General features: G+C 34.0%; 1 protein-coding gene across 4 annotated transcripts in view; it reads right to left on the bottom strand.

Moving 5' to 3' along the window:
• Positions 1 to 24,675, bottom strand: part of LOC143150862 (inositol 1,4,5-trisphosphate receptor-like) — a 59,959-nt gene that overhangs the window by 2,008 nt on the left and 33,276 nt on the right. Inside the window, exons 3-45 of one of the 4 annotated variants that reach the window (XM_076319397.1) lie at positions 21,422 to 21,492; positions 20,956 to 21,068; positions 20,000 to 20,086; positions 16,049 to 16,543; positions 15,767 to 15,905; positions 15,361 to 15,572; positions 14,947 to 15,273; positions 14,728 to 14,874; positions 14,341 to 14,642; positions 14,155 to 14,269; positions 13,902 to 14,077; positions 13,643 to 13,798; positions 13,421 to 13,571; positions 13,204 to 13,351; positions 12,095 to 12,434; positions 11,842 to 12,007; positions 11,541 to 11,760; positions 10,910 to 11,448; positions 10,720 to 10,835; positions 10,516 to 10,651; positions 10,153 to 10,410; positions 8,799 to 8,876; positions 7,801 to 7,921; positions 7,556 to 7,698; positions 6,933 to 7,120; positions 6,734 to 6,845; positions 5,788 to 5,898; positions 4,116 to 4,233; positions 3,803 to 4,035; positions 3,568 to 3,709; positions 3,205 to 3,503; positions 2,620 to 3,129; positions 2,398 to 2,547; positions 2,133 to 2,325; positions 1,951 to 2,073; positions 1,697 to 1,869; positions 1,431 to 1,595; positions 1,173 to 1,353; positions 998 to 1,090; positions 751 to 908; positions 523 to 688; positions 263 to 423; positions 32 to 193 (exon numbers count right to left, since the gene is read on the bottom strand). In XM_076319397.1, coding sequence (XP_076175512.1) covers positions 32 to 193; positions 263 to 423; positions 523 to 688; positions 751 to 908; positions 998 to 1,090; positions 1,173 to 1,353; positions 1,431 to 1,595; positions 1,697 to 1,869; positions 1,951 to 2,073; positions 2,133 to 2,325; positions 2,398 to 2,547; positions 2,620 to 3,129; positions 3,205 to 3,503; positions 3,568 to 3,709; positions 3,803 to 4,035; positions 4,116 to 4,233; positions 5,788 to 5,898; positions 6,734 to 6,845; positions 6,933 to 7,120; positions 7,556 to 7,698; positions 7,801 to 7,921; positions 8,799 to 8,876; positions 10,153 to 10,410; positions 10,516 to 10,651; positions 10,720 to 10,835; positions 10,910 to 11,448; positions 11,541 to 11,760; positions 11,842 to 12,007; positions 12,095 to 12,434; positions 13,204 to 13,351; positions 13,421 to 13,571; positions 13,643 to 13,798; positions 13,902 to 14,077; positions 14,155 to 14,269; positions 14,341 to 14,642; positions 14,728 to 14,874; positions 14,947 to 15,273; positions 15,361 to 15,572; positions 15,767 to 15,905; positions 16,049 to 16,543; positions 20,000 to 20,086; positions 20,956 to 21,068; positions 21,422 to 21,492 — 8,194 coding nt within the window. The remainder of the gene's footprint in view (positions 1 to 31; positions 194 to 262; positions 424 to 522; positions 689 to 750; positions 909 to 997; positions 1,091 to 1,172; positions 1,354 to 1,430; positions 1,596 to 1,696; positions 1,870 to 1,950; positions 2,074 to 2,132; positions 2,326 to 2,397; positions 2,548 to 2,619; positions 3,130 to 3,204; positions 3,504 to 3,567; positions 3,710 to 3,802; positions 4,036 to 4,115; positions 4,234 to 5,787; positions 5,899 to 6,733; positions 6,846 to 6,932; positions 7,121 to 7,555; positions 7,699 to 7,800; positions 7,922 to 8,798; positions 8,877 to 10,152; positions 10,411 to 10,515; positions 10,652 to 10,719; positions 10,836 to 10,909; positions 11,449 to 11,540; positions 11,761 to 11,841; positions 12,008 to 12,094; positions 12,435 to 13,203; positions 13,352 to 13,420; positions 13,572 to 13,642; positions 13,799 to 13,901; positions 14,078 to 14,154; positions 14,270 to 14,340; positions 14,643 to 14,727; positions 14,875 to 14,946; positions 15,274 to 15,360; positions 15,573 to 15,766; positions 15,906 to 16,048; positions 16,544 to 19,999; positions 20,087 to 20,955; positions 21,069 to 21,421; positions 21,493 to 24,675) is intronic. The other 3 variants (XM_076319401.1, XM_076319398.1, XM_076319400.1) reach the window with 3 other exon arrangements.

Below are 24,675 nucleotides of genomic sequence, written 5' to 3'. Positions count from 1 at the left end.
TTATCATTTTACTCAACGAGAAATAATTTACCTGGTCTCGAAGCTCGGTAAGTTGTTGCGATAAACATTTTACTAACAATTGCGTAGACTCTAACTGAGATTGTAAGCTTCTTAACTCTACTTGTTCCCCTTCTCCCTCGTCTGCTGCCAACGATTTGGCTCTTAATCTCGGGAACCAGTCAAGATTCCGATCCTGTAAAAAGTACACAGAGCTTAAAAGTTAAAGCACAGCTCAATTTTTTGAAGCTCTATGGACTATTACCTTCACCATGGCGTAAACGTAAGACTCAGGCCCTGTGAATTCTGTTGGATCCTTCACTTTCACTAGAACGATGAAATACAGGTAATGCCACATATTATGCTCGTGTTTGACATGCTCTTCGAAAGAAACTGTCTTATTATCAAAGGATGATCTATTCAAACCTGCAAAAAAAAAACATATATATATATATAGCGATGACAATACAATTAATATAGAATTAGTATGAATGCATATAAAGTGAGACAAATGAATACACGTACCGCATATGAAACAAGTGTTCTTCAAAATTAATTCCTTTTGTTGCTTCTCTGATCTGAGATCGGCAAATGTATCGATGATAACACCAAAAATGAGATTCAAAACAATAATTATTACGATGAAGAAGAACAGCAAATCGTAAACAACTCTAGCAACAAACAACGGCTCCTGCAATGAGATTAGTAGTTTTTAAGATAGTACTTTTTCATATTTTGTATTTCTATACTCACAGTCCTAGAGGGTGCTCGTAAAATATCTCCAATGCCACCACCATTCCTCAAACCTTGATTCAAAGTTGTGACAATACATATGACCAAGGAATCACATGCCCGCTCTTTTAAATCGCCACCGACGTTAATTACTTCTGATTGACTGCCTTTTTCATTAACTGCGTTATCATGAAAATGTTACTCTAATTAATATTCAACCTTAGTCTCCTAAAATTCAATATTTTTTAATATTAAACATTCGGAATACCTTCGCGAGTATATCGAGACACCGTTTCCGTTGCCTCACATTTGTCACTGTCAGCAATATTGCATGTGCCTGCATTTCCTTCCGTGTAGGATGCTACAATTAGTGTAAACAAAATATTATATTTTGCATCATTGAAATAGCTGTCATAAAATACAATATGAAAGAATATACTTACACACAATATCTTCATCGACAGTTACTAAGAAATCGTCTTTGAAAAACATGAAACCAATAATGGAGAACATGTAAACTAAAATTAATGCCAGTACAGCAGTGAGTATAATTGATCTTCCATTTCTTGTAACAGATCTTATTACATTGAGCAACGTTTCTTCACGATACACTACGTCAAAGAGCTGAAAGAAGTATGTTTCATTTTACTTATAAACTGTTTATTCTAATATTTACTAAAACATTTACTTGAAACACTTACTAAAACTGAGTAGAAAAATGGATGCATACAAATCCCAAGAACACAAAATATAAGATAGAATATATGGTACAAAATTTCAACATTCGTTACTATTTGCTCTAAGCTCTTTGTCAAAGTTCCCTGATTACCTATAATACTTATAAGATGTACAACTTTTAATACGACCTGAAAGATGTACATGTTAGACATAAATATATGACAGATATATATTTAATACATATTCACTTATATTTAAATTATAGGAAAAACATATTATATATATTTACCGTAACAAAACCAAGTAACCATAATATTGGTTCTGTTCCTATGGAAAAAATCAATCGCAATATTGTTGAAGCTACTAACGTACGTATACCAGATTCTCGTGGCAATATAACGTTAATAACGGCAAACGAAAACATTACCATCCATATGATACCAGAAAAATGTGAACTTAGTTCTGAAATTATGAAAAAATAAATATTTCATATATTCTAATGCAATAAGTAACTTAAAAAAAAAATAAAAACTTATTACTTACTAGGCACAGGATCGACAAATGGGTAAAAGAAAGCTACAATAAGGTTTATGAGTACTGCACAGTTGAACAAAATATTACTCCATAATGACATGTAACTGCTCATCCAAAATAGTACTGGTTGTCCTATAGTAAAAAAATAACACATTTCAAAAAGTATTATACGACATTTTCGGACAACATACCTCTAAGTTTCTTCTGCCATTTCATTTCATTGAACATGTCTTCAGTCCTTTCGAAGAAGTCAGAGACTTTGGATCCTTGATCATCACGTTCTGTGGTATTTAACACTTTGATCTTTGTGTCCACAGTAATAAGTTCACAAATTTCTGGAATTGGAAATACAATTTGCTCCAATGTTCTGTCGTTCCTAACAATCTGGAAAAAATTTATTTGATATAATAAGATATGTAAAAACAAGGTCATTATGTAAATGTATGTGTAACTTACTTCAATTTGAGCTGTATGAGTTGCATAATACTGCAATGCCTTATTTATTTTCGGATCCGCATTATTTTCCTCAGATGGTTTTAACATTGATGATAACTCTTTATTGTGTTGTGCTAATTGATGACATAAGATATAAATATTATGTCCGACCTGAAAATTAATTTCATTAGTATCAAGGCGTCTCTATTTGTATTATGTTTATAATTTTTTAAACATAATTACTTCTTTGGGCGATACTCCTTCTTCACCGTCTGTAGACGAATCATCGACATCACCGTCATCGTCTAAAGATTCTTGATGGAATGCACGACAAGCAACGTCGACCAATTGTTTTGGATTCATGTTGTATAGAATTCTCTCCGCATTTTCACTATCACCTCTACTCTCCATTATAGCCAATAACAATTTACTAGCGTTATTTTTCAATTCTAATACTAAATCCATTCTAGTTTTTCCCAAAGGATTAATATCATTCAGAATCAAGGCAGTTATTATGTCTAATCCATTCGACTCGTGAGTAGCAATACAATTTTGATTATCATGACATGGCCCTTGACAATACTCTGTCAATGTCTCCAAAGTCTGATTAATTAATGCTACATTATGTTCATTGATGTACAATCCTAATAATCCCAATCCACCAGTTGTTGAACCACAAATGCAGTCCAAAAACATAAGTGTTTCCGATACTAAATTGTAGTTAGTCTTGTTATTTTGATTTCGGAGGAAATTCTATAGAAATAAAAAATATTTTTAATATTGTAATTATCATGATATTAAAATGTGTACTACGATTGAAACAATTACCTGCAAATCGCGATTATGGTTTTCACAGAGTAATTGCAAAAACCGTAAAATTGGTTGCATTACTAAAACTTTGGCACTTAATTGTCCTTCATCCCTTTCTGTACCAGCTGGTCCACTACGATGCCTTTCCAATTTCTCGGCTATCATATCCTCCAACGCGCTACCAAGTGCTGCATTATTCGTTGTATCTTCGCCGGAAGCAAGATTACGTACATTCGCGTACGCTTGTGCCGTAGATGTGGCAGCCTGATTTAATTCTTCTCGTAATTCATCCGTTATTAAAATACCATTAGGTTTTCCTGTAGCGAAAAAAATTTCAATGTAAGTATTATGAATTCCAATAATTAAAACATTTTATTATACCTGATGTACGTTTTCTTGATATCTTTTCCATTTCCTTGTTCTGTTCTTTGTCTTCGTTAGCTTTGGCTGCTATATCAGAAGTATTTACTGTTACAGTGGATTTGATTTCCTGTTGAGAATCTTTCATCTTGTCGTAAAAAACCTACAAATTATATTTTTTAATAATTAGTATTACATATGCATATAATAATTGTAACATGTAAGAACTAGAACAGTATAACATTGAAAAACGTGCCTTAAAGAATGACTGACTCAAATCATCACTCATTAGTTTATTGAACACACTCTTCTGTATAATAGGATTTCCTCCTTCTAATAATGCAATGCCAAGTTCTATAGCTTCCACAAATATACTTGGAGAATGCACGCTTTTGATTATTAACTCAACTACTAAATCTGATGCGCCCTCGCGATCAAGATGACTCTGAACTTCGTGTAATGTACGGCCTGCCCGACTTAAAAGTTTTGCTATAGAGAATTAAATAAGTATTTAATAAAGTTGTGTACTCCAGAATGATCAAAGGAAAAGTTTAAAAATTTATTTATACCCCCTGGTCCATGTGTAATTGAAGCAGTGTGAGAAACTCCAATATCTACATTCTCTGGTTTCTGTAGAAAAGATTTTCCAAAATAGCGAGCCAAAAGATTAGTCCTCAGTGCATCCCCCTGGAGAAAAGGAAACAGTGTACATTAATATAATGACAATGAGTTTCATTTAATTATGATGTACCAATACATTGTGTACAATTCATAAAAACCCAGTATAGGGAATTCTAGTGCACCATTTGTAATATATTATAAAAATGTCAATCTAATTATTAATCTAACAATAAAAATAGTTAAATCGTGTATTTACATTATTTGTGTACTGAAAGTTTGAAATATTTGTGCAATTTATAATGCATTAATAAGTATCTTAGTTAATTTTACATATCAGTAAAATGCAAAACAAACACTAATATGACACAACAGTCATAATTGAACTATAAATGTCATTATATCTTTTAAAAAATGCACAACATTAAAAATTGATGTGATTTAGGTGTTTGGAAATTTTAAGGAAGAGTACAAAAAGTTTAAAATTAATGTTAAATAGATATAACACATAAATTTTAAGAATTAAACATTCAAAAATGTTTAATGTATCAAATACGTGGGAGCAGCAAATTTACTAAAATGCTTTACATATAATATACTTATATCATATGTTCTACACACACAAATTTTCACAATTTCTGATACAAATATCGATTACTTACTTAAAAATACGAAGACTATTTAAAATACTATTTCATCTACAAATTCTATATTGCTGCTCTCATGTTACTAAAAATGTATGTAGCATATAATACGATTGCTAAAAGTAAGGTATCTAGTGATGTATTGGTACACCCTATCTGTAAAGAAGTGCATAAACATGTTTAAATACAGTAAATTTTTTTTATTATTTCTGTTTCTAAACTCTATGTCCATACTGCAATATACTTGGAAAGACATTTTACACTACATAAAATAATGTTTTAAAAATTTGTATAAACTTTGATTTATGATAAGTTGAAACTTTCAATTCAATTCATTTAAATGTTCATTTAAATATCTATTTTACTATTTATATCTATAAAAAGCAACATTGTTTCAAAAAGTACATCTTATCATAGATCAGAATTGATTTAAAACATGAGATCAAACATCTATACTATTCTTATCATTAAGTTTACTAAAAAAGGTAACAAGAGAAGATAAGATGAAAGCAGAGCATAAATTTACGTAAATGTAATAAAATTAATCAAGCACATGCATAAAGAACCTACACAACGTACATTACTTTTTGTACTTAAGCAAATTTCATTAAAAATATTAGATGATATAACAATTTATGATTTATATCATAAATTTATGATATAAATTTTTTTACAAGCAGCTAAAAAACGAAGTGTATTTATATATGCATATTTGATACAATTGTAAATATAAATATTTACTACAATTTTAATATTAAAATGCGTTTGATAGATGAAATTTGTCATTTATTAACGAGATATTCTATATTTGTGTATATTAATATAATTATAGAGATGTTCATTATTAAAAGTTCTATAAATATATAATAATGATAGATTGATGATGAGATAAATTTTCATTATTACAAACTAAATTCATATTGCCAATTTATATACGTTGTGCCCACAAATTACCGTTGTTATCTACTTTAATTTTTACCCGCTCTTGCTGAGTCATATGACGAGTCTCAGACTCATCAACAGAACCAGTTCCAACTTGTGACTCGGTCTTCTGTTCTGTTTCTTCTTCTTCCGAGACACCTTCGATCTTCTTTAGCAGCATGAAAACATCTTTACCTACATATCTATTCTACGAAACCTACTCACCCACTGTTACTTAAGTCTTTATGGTGTATTCATAAAGCTTATTATTTTTTATCTCATTTGCATTTTCTATTTCGCCAACTAAAGAAACTGTTAATTGCGTATTGCGTACTGATCATCTAAAGTGCCGTGAACATATGGGCATTTAGCTTTTCATCAAACATGTAAAATACAAATAGGTATGAAAACACAAATTCTCATTAATTTAGGTTCAACTAGAACTTAAAATTGTAACATGTTCAATTAGTACTAGGTGATGTGCTAATTAACGGTAGCAAATCCTAACGGTAGTATTATCAAAACTAGATTCCCAAAGCTCCTTGTTTTGAGACCATAAATGGGGCATTAATATTATAATGATTTAATGATTATGATGATTTAAAATATAATTAATCTTTTGTATCCGAATTCATATCTGAAATGACAGACTTTATATACATTAGTTAGTATAGAAAACATTAGATAATATAGAAAAAATACTGAAATTGTTGTATATTTTAGTAGATTAAGAACAATAATATAATTGTACTGCTTGTAAACTCTTTGTGAACATATAGAATACACTTCAATGTGCATCTTTGTGTATTAAATATTTACCATTGGAATATCAATCCAACCAACAACAATTATTAAGCATGCTAGAAGGATTTGTCACCATTAATTAATATGAACAACATTTCTCCAGAAACAACTGAATGCCCTTTTCCACAAAATTGTGTTTCTTTTCTGTATGATAAACGATTCTTGAGATTTCATGCAGAACGTAATGCTACAAAACTCACTTTTTCTCCATATTCAGGATCAATGGCCATCATTTCTCTAAGAGTCCTTAGCACCTTTACACATAATTTCTCCTCCTGCTCTTCAAGTAATTTTTCGGTATGTTTAATTAATCTAAAAAATAAAAAAATTGCAGAATTATAATCGGTTATGTGTACCAACATATATTATACATAATTGTAACTACAAACAAAAATTGACCTTCTAATAAAACCTCCATTTTCACAACTTTTCCTAGCATCGGTAGCTGCTGGAAACAGTAATTCGGGTCGATAGAGAATATCCACCAATAAAGATAATTCTGACTGAACTAGTGGTTTCAATTGTTCTTCCAGTAATGATACTATATCTTGTAAACCTTCTATGATACTTCGATCCAGACGCATCAACTAAATAAAAGTACATAATTATGTAACAATTACATATTACAATTAAGATTTTTAATTTCAAAGGCTGTTAACATATTATTTTCTATATTAACTTTTTAAGTGCAACACATTCAGTTAGCTAATCTAATATTTTTACAATATATTACACATGTCAGTATCTCTATTGTACATACAAATAGCATGTGCTGTTCTTCAATAATCATACGCTACACCTATAGATTAATATTAGCTATATAGCACTAATGTTGTAAAGCTGTATCAAGCTAATTATGTGCCAGATTTTTATGAGTAACTTTTACCTCCTCTTTACTATCCTCCTCTTTACTTAAGTTACTCTAGATGATTGAAGATTACATAAATTATAAATAAATTATTAATATTTGGAAGAAAACTAAGTAAATTCGTAAATAATTCCTGAGGTACATTTATTATTACCTGGCTTTGTGTGCGTTCCATTTTGGGTTGTTTTGCAGCTTGGAGCCATTTGCTTGTTTGTCTACTGAGCATTGCTGCTTTATTAAACATAGAAGCAACTTGACTTTCCAAGTCAGTTGGAATGGCTATACCTCTACCTTTGGCTGATATTTAAAACAAATATTATTTTTTTATAAAATAGACATAGTCACGATTTCAATATCAACATTTTTATTACCACAATATTAGCAATACTAATTGCTTACCTACATCTGACAGTGTCCGTATACAATTTTCCACGTTAAATCTTTGGCCAGCATTTAACCATGAACATTGTGAAACTTTAAAAGCCGCGTGGAGCAATTGAACAAATATGGGTTGCCGTGTCTGTTATAAAAAGACCCAAATATCTCTTAATATTGTTAAACAATTTAATCAAATACCTAAAGTAATGAAATATTAAATACAATTTACAAAAATATACTATATATTATTACACCACTGTAGTTTGACTCAATTGTTACTTGTTCTTTGTTTTTAAAGTCCCTTATCTAAATCAAGCTTTCAGATACAAAGCATTTTCCACTACAATTATTCTGATTGTATAGAAAATATCCATTCATTTCAATATATTAAGAATTTATTATTTTTGTTATTATTTGCATTCAGTATAACACACTCATTGCCAAGCAATTCCAATAAAGAAATACTTCTATAAATATTGAACCAGTGATTCATGCTACACAATTGCAAAAGGATAGAAATATTTTAAATAGCGTATAGATGATACAGAAGAAATTCCACAAATAATAAAGGACATATGGTTAGTACTCAAGATTGTTTTAAATAGCAAGCTTGCTTCATTCATTGAAGACAGTGAATGTGTTAGTATAATTTTATAGGAACAGATACAATTTCGTATTTAAAAATCTCGAATGTAGAAAATGGTTAAAATCTTTTCAACATTGATGATGCACATTTGTGTTTGTATTTCTAAGTGTCCTTCAATTCATGCTGTTGCACTCTACATATTAATGTTATTAAATTACACATATATGTATGTACAAGAAACGTTTCATGTTTAAAAAGTACATGTATTATGTATGTATACAATGAAAAAAAATATTATTAAAAGCTACCCTTTGATTTTAAATTTCAGAAGTAATATCATTCTCTAATATCATGTTATTGTATACCATGTTAGTATTGCTGTGTATTTACATGTGCTCAGAATTGATTGAGCATTTTTTAACTCGGTACTCACATAGCCAGTAAGATTATTATCAGTATTCCGGTCACTCTCCTTGATGCTCCAATATAGTCTAGCCTCGTGCAGATGTTTCTATTAGTAAATCAACCCACCACCATATAGACCCAGCACCCAGACCCAGTAAACCAATGTTGATGAGTCAAAGAAGGCCAGGTGTTGCATGCCAAAAACACAGAACATGCCGCTGATGCAATCACCAATTACCAAGCACACATCAAAAAATATATTACCATTATAGTAATCAATTTATAGTATACTCTGGCATACCATACCATAATAGGCAGATAAATAAATTAAAACAAACATAAAAGTTACACCAATAAAAAATAAAATGAATAAAACATGTTATTGTATTTAAACAAATACTATCTCCAAATGCTTGTGATATGTACTTGGTTTCTAAGAAAACTTAAATTAATGTGTTTTTCATGCAAAGCAAGATATTATCAGATAAAATTAATGACTGAGTATTCGCACAGATTTTTCACATGTTAAGTGTCAATTATGTTACTTATATCTATTATATACCTATGTTATATACGTATCTGAAATTTAAATTATTTTTTATAAATATTTTTACATAGTACCATTATACTCCTGATCTACTATAATACAAGTCATATACCTTTACCTAAGCCCTTTACATTAATATAGAATTTAAGTCATTACATTAACTGGAACTAATGTCATGGATTCATATTATTTTCTACTAATTACCTCCATTTCGATGAACTTCAGTTCAGTAATGAAACACAATAAATATTTGATTTTAGATTCCTCGATTTCATACTAATAAAATTATAGCAACCATTCTAGCAGGATAAAAGCACTTTTACTATAGAAATGTAATAACTATACTTTTTATAAAAACTAACAAATCAATTTTTTATCAATGTAGTATATGTATATATAGTTTATCCTAGTACAAATATGAATAAAATGTTGTTATTAATGTTGAATATTGTTAAATACCATGTATACAATCTTCAACTTAAACAAATGGATATGATTAAAAATAAATATTTTTCACATAGTAAATAATACTTAATATTATGTGAAAATATGATTGATTTGTGCTTTGATTAAGATTAGAAAACACATATTTAATAAATGATGATCGTTTTCCTGATTCATAAATATTTACGTTTGCAAATTAATGTGCTCACATACTTTAAATAATAAGGTGCCATATCCACCACATATATATTGATGTTAGTTTAAAAATTTCTGAAATAGACTTGTACCGAAAACACCATAAATTTGGTAAAATATACATATTTATAAATACGGCATTAAAAAAATCAAAACTAAACTCTTCTTATAATAATAAAATAGACATATACAATACCTGTACTGTGGTACTTTGATCTGAAAATGGACTGCTAAAGAACGTCGTAATGATATTCATTAGACAACCTGTCACATAATTTTCTAGAGCAGTATCAGCGTGTTCACGATCGTGCGTAGCAGTTGCTATTATACTCATATCTACAATGAAAGATTTTTCAAACAACGACCACATATGGTTTGATGTATAAATTTCTTTCATTTCTACTTCTGTATCAATGTAACAATGGTTGAGGAAGTTGATGTATGCTTCTTTAACCTATAAAAATACGCAGATGTACATAGTAATCTTATTGAATTTCATTTAAAAAATATATACAATTGTATTTTTTAAAAGCAAAATATTTGTCGTCGTAAAACTTACTTCTGGTATACAATCTGGATGCGATACCATGACAACAATATCGTCTAATGGTAGAAGACTATGGCATTTAATTTCTGTATTAACATTTTTACCCATTGTACAACATGCCAATAATTTAACCAATTCCACATGATATCTGAAACACGTTAGAATAAAATATATAATGTTACTTATTTTGTTACTATGTCTTTAAAAAATGCATACTTGAGTGGACTGCTTTCATCCATCCTGTGCCTTTCAGATCGCATCATTTCCACAAAATGATTAAAAGAAGCTCTATCATTATAGAAAACAAGAACATCTTCACCAGATTGAACCATCTACATAAGTAATAATTAATTTGAACATTTTAAAGTCTGCCTGAATTCACCGAAATGTACATAAACTTACTTACCTCTTGCATCACCATTTCTTGACATTTTCTAATGAACTGATTTTCAGCTTTTACTACTGTTTGGAGAAATTTTAAGTATTGTACATGTTTCCCATGAGTTTCAATGCAATGTACGAAATGCTGTATGACCTTAGCACTTACTTCATTGCATAAAGTCGAATTGTCTTGAAAAATACTACATACTGTTTGAGCTTCGCGTATACCAGGATTCAAAAATAAATCTAATTGCTTATGCAATAAAACTTGATTTTGCTGATTACCCAAGCAGAAATTTTGCAGAAAATCATGAGCTAATCGCATTAACTCGTTCATTCTAACATCTTCTTTAGCATCAAATGGAACTTGCAGTAAGTCTAAGACAACAGTATGTACTCCAACATTTCGTAGAAGTCTTTGCTCGTGTTTTCGTGGTTTTATTTGTCCACCTATCGTTTGAATACATAATTTGTTCATACGAATTAAAATTTGTTGTATTTTTTTATATTCTTCTGCCTGGTCTGCATGTAATGGTGGGCCAATGTCTAAATCTATTGCAGATCCTGTAATTGTAAATATCATTTTTAGAAAAACATCAAAATTTTAAAAATTTGTAATTTGTAGATGTATCTTTGTCTAAAATTATTATCAAAACCTTTCTTATCTGATGTAGACAATTGAGGTGGGGCTTTACGAGGAGTTGCTCCATCATCTTCATCTTCTTTACTCTTCTGCTTTTTACCACCATGTTCTTCTGAAGCTTTAGATTTATATACCCAAAGCTCGGATTTTTCAACCGATTGTCGTAAAACGTCCAAATCTGATTTTATTTGTTTATAAGATTCAACGTCACTGTCGGAAACTAAGAGTTGTACCTACTCGTAAAATTTCAGTAAAGTGATTTCGTTACTTTTGCTAGAAAATGTTATGTTAATATCCAATGTAAAATAACGTACTTGTTTAAATGCCTGTAAAACTTCTTGTCTTTGACTAAAATGTCTGAAAAGCAAATGTAATGCTCCAGAAACTAGCGGAGGATAATCATGCATCGCCAAATGGAGTAAAACGCGTAAGAACGTCTTGCCACCTTGACCATCCAAATCCAATGCTATACATTCCTCACTAAAATGGAAATTTATGAAACATTTCTCTAATGTTAAAATATAACATTAGTAGGTAACCTACATTAGTAGGTAAGTATAATATTACCTGCTTCCAAATATACCCTCTGCTTGTGTACCTATTAATTCTAAGTCAATAGTTTTTTGACCAAGACTTAAATCACCAGAAGCTCGTTCAGTTTCATCAAATTCTTGTTTAAAAATACTTAATAAGCAAGAAATTCTGTAATCTAATCGGACATCGAGTATGAATTGTAAAATTTCAATTATTTTCAATTTTGTATCCATCACCAAGGGATATTCTTTTTGCGAAAGTGGTTTAGGTCTGGGTGAAGTACTTCCAGCTAATACTTGTCCAGCTGAACCCAGTGTTAAACTTGTCATCACTGCTCCCATGTCTCCAATACATCTCAATACTCCACCTTCAGCTAAACAAAGAATTATAAATAAATTAGATCATGCTTTCAATACATTAACAACATGTTATACATAATTTTATTATACAATACAATAGTATTTTTACTGTTAAAATACATGTACGCAAAATGAATTTCATATGCAGCTTTAGAAATGATTTGAAATAAATAGTTACAGTAGATGTAGGGGATGTAAATGTTTAAGGGAATCATTGAATAAAATAACTACAGGTACAGTAATGAGTTCAGGGCGTTGTACTTAAATTACAACATTAACAAAACTTAAGTTACATAAATGAATTTTTATGCCATCAATTTGTAATTATAAATTACCTGTCTCCTGAGAATCCACAGAATCAGCTTTAGAAGTGTTTGAGATATATTAATTAGTTACACTTAAGGATATTTTAATACATGTGCATGTTTGTTATATACATTTGTCTTGTCATATGTGACATCAAATTAATTATGTACAAAAAATACTCGAAATTTAATATTAATACTTATACATTGATATGTAAGATTTTAAATACAATATTACTTTATGTACATTAAAAAGTAAAGTCAAAACTTAATTAATTTAATTATTCTTACATATTTAGGTATTGTAACTGGAAACCAAGTAATGGTATTCTATCGTGCATGGAAAATATACAATAATCGGGAAGTAACTGTCTGTATGTACAAGGAATATTACATATTTTATACGGCCCAGATGATGTCAGTTTGATCAAAGTGCTATGTCAGAATGTGTTGAATAAATAAATAACCATCTACTTACAATCAATGTCACCAGTTGGAATTTTTCTATCGGCAACATCATTTTCAGAAATACAGTCCAAAATACTGAGTAATGTTTTAGTTAGTCTTAAAAGATCACTGAAACTGTAGAATCCGAAGTAAATCAAATCGCGTGCCAGTTTAACAACCTAAAAGCATTTCAATAAAATTAAATACCTGTAATTTAAAGAAAAAAATATATTAATTGCATTTCTTACTTCAAATGTAAGCTTATTCTGTTCTTGATCCGCAAAAGACCACATTTTTGCAACGACGTTACATAAATAATCTTCTACAAACATTATAGTTGAACTAAATTTAGCGCGAACACCTTCCTTATTTTGATCCCGCATTCTGTTTGCATCATAACTGAAATGAAACAATATATTGTACGATAGTTTCAAAATATATTTTTTAAACAATGTATTAGTTTTACGTACTCATTGATACTCATTTTCGAAGGAATTTCAGACCAAAGCCGAGCATATTTGACTGGAGTTACTTGTTCTTGTGGATCTCTATCAACATGAAGGTGTAACATAAGTCGACAAAAAGATGCACGTAATTCATACGGTACCGTCTCATCTTCCATACACCTAAATTTTTTAATGAAAAAATGTTTACAAATTGAATGTCAATTTCGTAATTACTTTTAGTATTAAAGTAATGCATATCATAAATCAAGCACAAACAACGTACTTAAGTATAAGACCGATATCCAGATGCGGGGATAAATTATTTAGCGCTAAATATTGTCTGTTTAGACACATGTTGCTGAAAAGATTTAATTGATGTCTGTAATAATCTAATATTGCTGCATCTTGAACGCTGCCCATTTTTGCTCCTCTTGATAATTCATTTAGAGACATTGACTTCTATGAATGATATCAAATACTTTAGAAAGATCGAATAAAATTTAAATACCTGTATATAAATGTATAAAAATGCTAACCGTTCCATTGGTCCATAGAAGAAAGATTTCAAATTCTTCCATAACAGTAATTCGTGGTTCACCGTTTTCTTGTTTTTCATCTAGTTCTTCTACCTCAACCTGAGTTTTCATAATTCTAACAAAAATGATTATATATAAATACATATAAACGAAACTGTCATCATTGGAGGAATGTATCTATTTTACCTAGTTTCTATTAATATATCTTTATTCTTTTCACTTAATACGCTTTTACAAATTAACTCTTGAGTCACGGCGATTGCTTTCTTGTTAGAGATACACAAATCTGACAAATAATCTAAAAATCTGGATTCCCAATTGTGCATATTCTTCCTAACAAGACCTACAAATGTCTCGATCTCAGCTGCTGTGATATGCTTCTCTAATAATTTTCTATTATTATGTAGAAGTGCAGTAATAGTATCTTCTGCTAGAATGTCGTAACCAATTTGTTTTTGCATGAAAGCAAAATGTTTGGCAATATATTCCTGCGTTACGAAACGAATTGATATAGAAATTTCATTAATAATATTGAAAATAAATTATATTTGTGGAGAAAAGACAAAACGATACCTGATTTTTTCTGTAGTCTTGTTGAGAAAGTCTTAGTATTCGATAACACAAACGAAACATGTACTTATACGGCGCATGTCTCGGATCATTCAATTCCTCTATTCTAAGAAATGGTCCCTCACCTTCTGCAGACTCTAAGAATGGAGCCTACGAATAAAGTCCTTGGAAACATACAAATTTAAAAATATAAACGACAAAGCCTACAACAAATGATAGTACCTGAAGTATTTTAAACAACTGGCCCAGTATATATTGTTCCCGTAATAATTTCTGTCGATCCCTCACGGCGTTAGTAACGATCAACTCTAAAGCTTCAGATTTATTTTGTTCGTTCTCTAATCCAGCTATAAAGTATACTATATCCTGCAGCAAACTGGTCACAGCTCGCCTTTCATTGTGTGAAATTGTACCCTTCTCCAATTTACCACTTATTCCAGCCAACACCTTGCAGGCATCGTTTGCAAAATCAAGATCTCGCACTTCCACCGGTGATACGGATCGCAGTGCAAACGCTTCTTTATCCTCTTTGTTAGTAGCACAGCCCACCTAACGAGACAATTGTACTTTGAACAAATAATATTTTTCTTAAGTAGTAATGCGTGTAACACGTTACAAAAGTACAATAGAGGATACCTTCGACATTACAGGTTTTTCGTCATCTTTATCAATCGGCACGCTTGTCGAGTGTACCCAAGTATTGGTACATATATGGTGTAACCTAACAAAGGACGACTGAGGTACCAAACTATCGCCTCTCGTTAACGTTGTTGGATCTAATTCGAACAACGAACTGATTTCGTTACTATGTGGAACCGATACTAATCTGTACACTGGTCCTGGCGGATCTGCAAAGTAAAATAAAAGTGTATTACATTTGTGTTCACATACACGGTTCGCACATTAAGAACACTTCTAATACGAATGTAAACGATTCTCATACTGTCATCATATCCGTACAGAAAATTATAATTATACAAAAAGACATATATACAATTCCTGAAGACTCTCGTCGACGGTTTGCTACACACATCTATCTTACCATGCTTGCCTTTAGTGGTCTCACGTGGTTCATCGGTGTCAATTTCAGCAGCTAAGTATTGACCCGTTGCTAAATGTTTAAATCTGAACAGGGAGTTCCAGTGACCTGCTCCTCCTCTACACGGGTCGTGTTGTACAACCTGTGAACAAAGACAATGCTGGTGAAATCCTCCCATCGATGAAATATATATAAATCTGCATAAATTAACCGATCGAGTGAAAATTCGATACCTTCGCGACAACGGATAAGCTATCAAGATTATACCTCGACGTAGCTTCTCACCTCAACCTCCCACAAAGCCTTGCTACTCGTTGCTGCAGTGGCACTAGTCCTGCCAGTGGTCCTGAGGAACACGTGCTGTTTCTTCTTATACTCGTCCATCGTTAAGAACTTTTCCTGTTCCGCGTGGAACAATCTCACCACGTCTCCACCTTTGAGGATCTCCTCCTGATTCTCTCTGTGCTCCATGAACAGTGTCACCTTCCAAGACGTCGCCGTGTTGACAACGTTCACCTCTTTGCAGTCTGGATTGTCGCTCAGCTCGTAATTGGCTGCCACGTGTATACCCTGGCGACCAGCGTTCACCGGTTCCAAGATCACTTTGTCGTTAACGACGACGCTGTCACCGTCGCTACGGAGCTTGTAAAAGGGCATTATGTAGAGCCAGGAGCCCTCGTTTCCGTTCGCATCCAGGTAGACCCTCATCGCGTTTTTCTCGAGCAGAGCCGGCAGTCTCTTATTCACGGTCAGAAATTTGTTGGATTTTAGATGCAGCAACTGAAACAGAATATGTCTTCTTGAACAAGATCCTCTACATTTTCAAATTACCGCGCCAATCCTTGAACACGGTTCAAGCGAAAAGTATCTTTTAGAAATTTTTACACAAACGTGCAGTTAATTAATTCTTTAGAAACAATGATCATCATCGATCACAGTTCCATATTTCCAAAGTTTCTTTCCAATTGTTTCAGAAAGACTGGAGCGAAAGATAGCAAGCGAAAAAGATGAGCTCATGAAATGAGTTTTGTGCGAGGCAGTGAATTTTCACAGTGGGTCAAGACGAGAGAGAGAGAGTGTGGTGGGGAGTATCCAAGCGGTATGGTGGGGGTAGCGTTACGGTGACCTCGAGCGGCCAATTGATTTTGTTTCAACCGCTTCGACGAAAGCGATTCATTCCCCACGCTATCGCGATCTTTCGAGCCTCGTTCGAGGAAACCTTACATCGGTTCTTGCTCCACGTTGCAACCGTTGCAACCGTTGCATCCTCTCGCTGCTCGAGGATACAATTCCCCGTAAAATAAAAGCCTAAAGCTCTCCCATTCGTACTTGGAACATCGGTGTTAATTTACCGAGCAGAAATATAGATACACGGTGCGATCGAGAGCAGATACGTAAAAGGAAAACCACTCGTTAAATTGAAGTCTAAGTAATTCACAGGGGATGGAAGGGTAAACGGATCGATTCGAAAGGTAACGAAGTTGCTTGTATTTGCCACGATAATGCTTGAAATAAGAACCGTGGCGGTGGTCGGTGTTCCATAGTACATTAACTTTCAACTCAGCCATAATTCCCTGACAAAGTGGGGAAGTAACGAAGTATCCCGATACCCCCGGTAGAGAACCCCCGGTTGCATTATTGCATCATGTTAATTAGACGTCTAATGGCGTTCACGGGCTCTCGCGTTTCGGAGAGACGACGATCTTTCGCTTCTGCATAATACGACCGACCGACCGACTATCGCTTCGTACTAACGTTGTTCCCCTCTGTTGACGACAGAGGCACCAACGTCGGTGCAATTAATAATTCGATCATACACTTAAAACGGTACGCAATTAGGAGACCATTGTCTCGCGAGTGACGACATTTCGCGTTTGCAAACTGTACCACCGTATTGCAACGACGAGTTCGACGATAGACCGGGAACGACAATACGAGAGAGGAAGTAGATTCTGTTAATTGGCAATCGTGTATCGTGCGTTGCGTTGTATTTCCGCGATAAACGCGTGGACCCCGTGCAACGAGACCGGAATTGTTAAACGTGACGCTGTAACGAGAACGAGCAACGTCTTTTTAAAATATCTTACTGAATGAAAATACTGGTAAATTTCGAATTAATGCTAGGAAAAGTATCCAAGTAGTTTTTCTATTTTTTAACTTTCTCGTACGGATACGAGTTTGTATGCTTGCGATGTACAGCGATACGTAAACTTCTTGGACCGATCCATCGATCGAAACCAACGCGGAACACCCTGAATGTGGTGCAAATTAATTTAACTTCTTGTTCCGTGAACCGATTGAAAAATAACTCGTGTGTGCATTCTGTAGCTAGAATTCGTGGTACGTTTGGGAGTTGGAGAGATTCCGTGATTAGAAATAAGACGAAAATAATGGACAATGAAATTGGACTGGAGATTTTCGTTTTCGAGGCAAATGCATTTCAGAATCAATCCGGTGCAAGTGCATCTAACTGTATATGTAACACACGGTGGATGAAAATTTTTGGTACGAACAGAGTCAGGGAGTAGGGTAGTTCGAAACGAGACGAGATAGAAGGAAAATAAAATTGCATCGGACCTTCGAGAAGAATGCATCTCAGAATCAATGTGGTACGCGTGCACCTTACCGATTTCGTAACTGCAGACGGGTAATGCGATTGCATTTGAATGGAATACAATATCTGGCATTGTGCACTATCGATACTTACCTATTAATGCGTTTCTAAGACGCGTGGGAGACACTACGAACAACTACAGTAGAATTCGTAGCGTTAGTCATCGGTTAAGTGCACGCGTACTAGATTGACATTCAAATGCATTCTCGAAAATTCGATGCAATTTTGTTATTCTCCGTTTTCCTCTTATTTCGAGAAGTATCTCCCCGATACCGTTTCTACCGCGAATTTTTGGACCACGTCTCCTTTACAGACACACGATCGGATGCACGTGTGCATCGGATCGATATTCAAATGCATTCTTCTCGAAAGTTCGATGCAATTTTTTTTATTCTTCGTTTTCCTCTTATTTCGAGAAGTATCTTCCCGATACCGTTTCTACCGCGAATTTTTGGACCACTTTGTACGATGCACTATCAAGTGCAACGTACTGTCTGTACGCACATACTGTATGCACAGTCAAGTGCACCGCGTGCCAGATTTTTAAATGCATTCTTCTCGAAAACGAAACCACCGATGCAATTTCATTATTCTCCATTCTCGTCTCACTTCTCAGCCGTAGAATCTCTCCATCCCGTGTGTACCAAGAATTTTGGTCCACGTACACCGACAGTTCGTAGACCTCCTTTGGCATAAGCTGCAGTTATCACGAGAAAGTCTATTCTGGAAACCGAACTTCACGATAACGTTTCGGTCCACCGAAGCTATGGAAATAGCAGCAGAAAGCCACGACCACAGATATGCCTCTTTGTACGACTCTAAAAATTGGTATTCCCTCGAAAAAAGAAATACCATTGATATCCATTCGAATGCCATTCTGTGTCGACATTGACAAATATAAACCAACGAACAAAAAGAAATAGAAACTTTTTCCAGTGACGACTAACGTTCAATTTTTAATACCAACCAGACCACCCTTGTACAAAAATACAAGACGACAAGTACAACGATCGCCGTGACGAATTTTGTTAAAAGAACTTTTCTGAATAATCCATCTAAGATCAAGTTGCAATTTCAATGACTAGTTTCACGATTAAAAATACTCTTACATACGAGACGCGCAACGCAAAAATTATAAACGCGGAAATTATCGTCTTACGACAAATTTTCCAACGATGCATCGCGCCTCAACGTCGATCTCCGTGAAAGGTGATTCGAAGCATTTGAAATTAGTGAAACGAAGTAGTCTTTTCCAAAAAACCGTGCCACGTAATCGATAGTTCCCACTGTGTCGTTAATAACCAGTATAAACGGTCTACGCGATTATAAACCGATCAATGAGAAAAAAAAATACGGAAAAGAAGTGGACGGATCGTTCAGACCGGAATTATTTCCGCGCCTTCGTCGCTCGAGGAACTGGTAGGCCTGGTTTGTGCGTAAAAGGGATTGTCCTTGAGGTATAAAGCTAAGCTGACCTTCCGAGGCGTGAAGCACAAGGTGAATTGATTCTCTTCGCGTGACGGGGACGGTGTAAAAATATAGTAAAGTAAAATTTCGATAAACAAAAGGAGAATTTTATCCTCAGCTTTCCCAGGGGAACAGAAGAGAAGTTGTACACTCACCTGAACAACGTTACCGTAAGAAACCACACTGCCGAGCAGTTTCTTGTTCTCGGTGTCGTTTTGCTTCTTCTCGATTTCGGCGGCATGCTAAACAAATTAATCACACCGTTAACGCGAACAGATTTTATCAGTGAAATTGAAGGTAATAAATAAAACACATGTACAAGGATGGTGAACAATTGTTGGTAACAGGTGCAAGATAAACGTTATTCATACAACGTGAACGTATTATCAACATTTCGATTGTATCTGTACGATGCACTTTGGGGCAAGAAAATAATATATAAATAGGTTAGCATTCTTTAACATTTTTTTTCTTTTCTTAATTGGATTCTTGTTGTACAACTTGGAGATACCAATAATTATTTCTCACGTAATATTGATTACATATTATAGAGATTTTTAACGCGACAACCTTTTGGAGTGAAGGTTCCCGGCGACTGTTTCACGATATAGTAAATTAATAATTCGGTCAAATTTGCAACTCGGAGCCCACAGTGCGAGTCCTTGCTGGTAAAGGCTTTGTAAATTTTTAAACGAATTATACTCTCATAATGGATCGAAAATAGGTAAATAATTGATGGATGTCGAAGCAGACACGGGACAGATCGATGCGGAAATTGTACTCGAGTGATTCGATCGTTGAGAACAGATCCAGGAACCTTAATTCGTTGCGTGAAATTTACGAGGTCGATTATTGATTATTGATACGTTTGGAAAATGTCGAAGCAAAATGGAAAACATTGTTCAGGAAACGATCGTCGAAGAAGTATGGAACAGGTGGGACGAATCCAAAGTGCCAAATCGATATCGGTGCAGGCCAAGTCTTGTGATGTTTCGGTAACTCACTGTGTGTACAACGTTTGTCGCGAATCGTGAACGTATCGAATAAATGTTCGTTATTTGGACAGTATGGAGATAATTTCGAAATAAAATTAAATAGGGAATTAGGTTACGTGAAGCCTTTTGAGCAGTACAGCATCCGTGCCGCTCGCGCTTTGTTTTGCAGCCTTCCAAAATTGCTTCTGGGCGGAGTAACGGTTCATGGGACATATTTTGAACAAGCAATCTGAAAAACGAAACGAAAAATCAAATTTAAATTAAATAAATGAAACGTTCGAACCTTGAATGCATATGATTGCAAAATTGCAAAGTATTCATTTTACGTTTACACGAACGATACTGAGTTTCTCATCCACTGTTGTATTTCTACAATATACTATATGTTTCTTGTCAATTTTAAATTATTTCTCAGTCAGTATCTACTTATTATCTATGACGAATAAAATGATTTTTTTTTCTTTCAATTTTATTTACTATTTTCGGAAAAAGCTATGCAAGGGTAAAATAAATTCGAGAAATAATTAAATATGAATTACGATGAAAGGTGATTTAGGAAACGATTGTTGATACAATAATTACCTCTGAACTTTTTCGGTGGTGTCGACAAATCCCCTGCTTCGGGACATACCACGCATCTGTCGTCCACCAATCTAGAACGAAATTGAGTTAAGATTAAAGGAGCTGTGCAAACAACTGTATCGATCGTTGTACAAATACGTAAGTATAAAAGTTATCGTTTAATTTTATATACGAAGACTTCCTATACTGCCATCTAAAGTAATTAGTTAGCTCAGACTACCGTCTAAAGTAGCAGAAAAAGAAAATCCTATAACGTTCTCGTATTCGATGTAACGGTAAAATGAACAATTTTCCTAATAATTTTGAAAACTGTTAGCAAAAATTACCCGTATTCCGATTGCACCGAATTCTATGCAATTTTATCTTTTTCTAAACCAGTGTTTATGCATTCTTTACACTTCATTTGAAAGCAGTATCGCTACGCCTCGAGTTAACTCGACAACGTAATCGTCGTGAAAACAAACGAACTGTTCAACGATTAACGAAGAGTGAAATAAAAGAAGGGATACGAAATCTCAAGTGGAAGCTCGACATTATCATAACAGGTTCGAAATATTTCAAAAGCGAGAGAAAAATAACGCAAACCGAGAGAAGAAAACTCTGCGAATGGTTAATCGGAAAAACAAACGAACCGTTCGAGTATTATAGAGTGAACGTAAAATTTGAAGCTTTTAAATATTTCAAAAGTAGAAAAACGTTGTGTTAGAAATGATGTTGGAAATTCTACGAGTGTCTGATCGTCGATAAAACAAACTGTTCGACGACTAATAAAGTATAAAAGAAAATACAAAGAAAAGAAACTTATCGATATATTTTCGTAACTGCTGTTAAATCTTCCAGAAGTGAAAAAAAAATGCATTTCTTGCCAAGAGGAAAAGAAACTCTGCGAGTGATCTGCGTAACACGACACCGAAACGCGTTCAACGGGTTGAGAAAGAAGAATTAAGGCTTCGTTTGGAAAATGTCGAAGCAAAATGGAAAACATTGTTCAGGAAACGGTCGTCGAAGAAGTATGGAACAGGTGGGACGAATCCAAAGTGCCAAATCGATATCGGTGCAGGCCAAGTCTTGCCCGGGAGCTGTAAAGCCTCACAGGAAAGGGGAGCTAGCTTTCATCTTCAAAATATGAGAACCGTGTACACGGTTCACTCCTTGGGGACTTAGGTTAAACAACCGCCTCGTGGAGCGGTATCTTATTCCCGATAGTGGAATGGCAAACCAAACTGTAATACGTTACACCATAATGCGCAGGTGTTCCTCGCGAGATCAACGAACTTTTCCAACGCGAACGGAGATACACGGTGATGGGAGCTCGGTGAAAAACTCGCCTCTTTTCGCGCAGAAACACCACACAGAAGGAAAAACGAATCGAATCTAATCGAGGATGGTAACGAATTTAATTAACATATATCGTCGCGAAGAGATACAGGTTTCTATCCGGGGAACTACTCGTAAATTATTTTCTTTTTTTTTTTCGTTCAACGTTTTAATGTATTTCGAAACGAAGGAAACTTGATTGAAGAAGAAAGGTAGTTTTTCTCGAACGATGAACGATTGCGAACGATTTTCAGAAAAGATAGTTTTCCACGTTGTAGAATTCGAACCGTGAGTTTCATTTTTATTTTTTTCAATCGTTACCGTAGGTGATTTATCTTTTCAAAATTATTTTATTTTTATTTTCATTTAATATCAGTAAAGAGGTCATTGATCCATATTTTGAAATAAATGTGGTTCACGAAGAAAAGTTGAACGAACGAACCGGTAGTTTTTCTCGGACGATAAACGATTGTAAACGATTTTCTGAAAAGATAGTTTTCCACGTTGTAAAATTCGAACCGTGAGTTTCATTTTTATTTTTTTTTTTCAGCAGTTTCAACTTTCCAAAATATTATATTTTTTTTTTTCATTTAACATCAACAAATTGAACGAACGAACCGATATTTTTTCGCGAACGATAAACGATTGCGAACGACTTTCAGAAAAGATAGTTTCCCACGTTGTAAACTCGTGGCGCGAGAGTTCCATTTTCCTATTTTTTTCCCCCCCGACACTTGCCATAGGCGCTCCAACCTTTCGAAAATACACGTACCACGTAGGAAGATTCGAGGAATAAACCGATATTTCTTCTCCAGTCGAAACAATGTTCGAAACGGTATTAGAAATAGGTCAACTTTAATATCGGTGACTCGTGACCCGCAGCTCGTAGGGCGTAGCCCACGAGCTTTGTTTCCTCGAAAGTGCTCCAAACCTTTTCGAAATACACATTTCGCTGGAGTGAAGATTCATGGATAAAACTGCTATATATTTCACTCTAGACCAAGGTATAGTTCGTTTCACCCACGTGACCGCGTAATCTACGTAACTCGTATTCTTACGCGACCGATGCTACCTGGACGTTAATAATGTAAAAAGGGTCACGGTAGTTCCGGACAGTTCGTAAAAATTAAAATTAAATCTTTAATTATTAAACCCGTGGAGAGTGTTCTCTCTTTACATTTGCTACAAATGTGGATCCGACCCTTGGGATTGATACGTTGAAATGAAAAATGTTGGATTAAATTCGGACAGTGTTCCTACTGTGACAAAATTATGATCACCCTATCTTATCGTATCGGTAACAACATTCTGTCGCGAGATCCAAGCGATTAGTCGCGATTCGACAAAATTTTAATAATCTCTAATTGAACGATTACTTAATACACGTCAACGCTGTGATCCGTTTATCTGCAATCTGTACGATTACATTTTTCCATTTCGCTATGACGAATCCCCTCTCCCCCCATTCTGATATGTTCTATCATATGGAACGTCGATGACTGGAAATCGATTCGAAAGGGTGCTGGAAACACGATCGAATTTTATTTTTTTTTCGAGGATAAAAGCTCGTTTGCAATGCAGACAGACAGAAACCGAGTAGCCTATTGATCGTGGAATTAACGTCGCTCAGAAACGGCGGAACATTACGCTGGACAATCGGCGAACGATAAGATAGGAGTGGTAAATTGTTTGTCGGTGAATGAAAAAAAAAAGAAAAAAAAATGGTCGGTTGAGCTTTTTGTCGTTCGAGGAAAACCCAAAAGCGTTTCCAGAACGGTCAATTACACCCTTTCGTTGGTATCAACTGTCCCGTAAGTGCCCACATCGCTTGTTTTCGGTCACTAATAGAATACCAAGTTCGCTAACGAGATTGCGTTTAGGTTTTCTCATCCGCGTACGTAAGCTCTTTTAACTACATCGCGAGTCGACGTGTGCCG

The sequence above is a fragment of the Ptiloglossa arizonensis genome, chromosome 9, assembly GCF_051014685.1.
Source record: "Ptiloglossa arizonensis isolate GNS036 chromosome 9, iyPtiAriz1_principal, whole genome shotgun sequence".
Classification (NCBI taxonomy): domain Eukaryota; kingdom Metazoa; phylum Arthropoda; class Insecta; order Hymenoptera; family Colletidae; genus Ptiloglossa; species Ptiloglossa arizonensis.
This window is presented reverse-complemented; position numbering and strand designations above follow the sequence as displayed.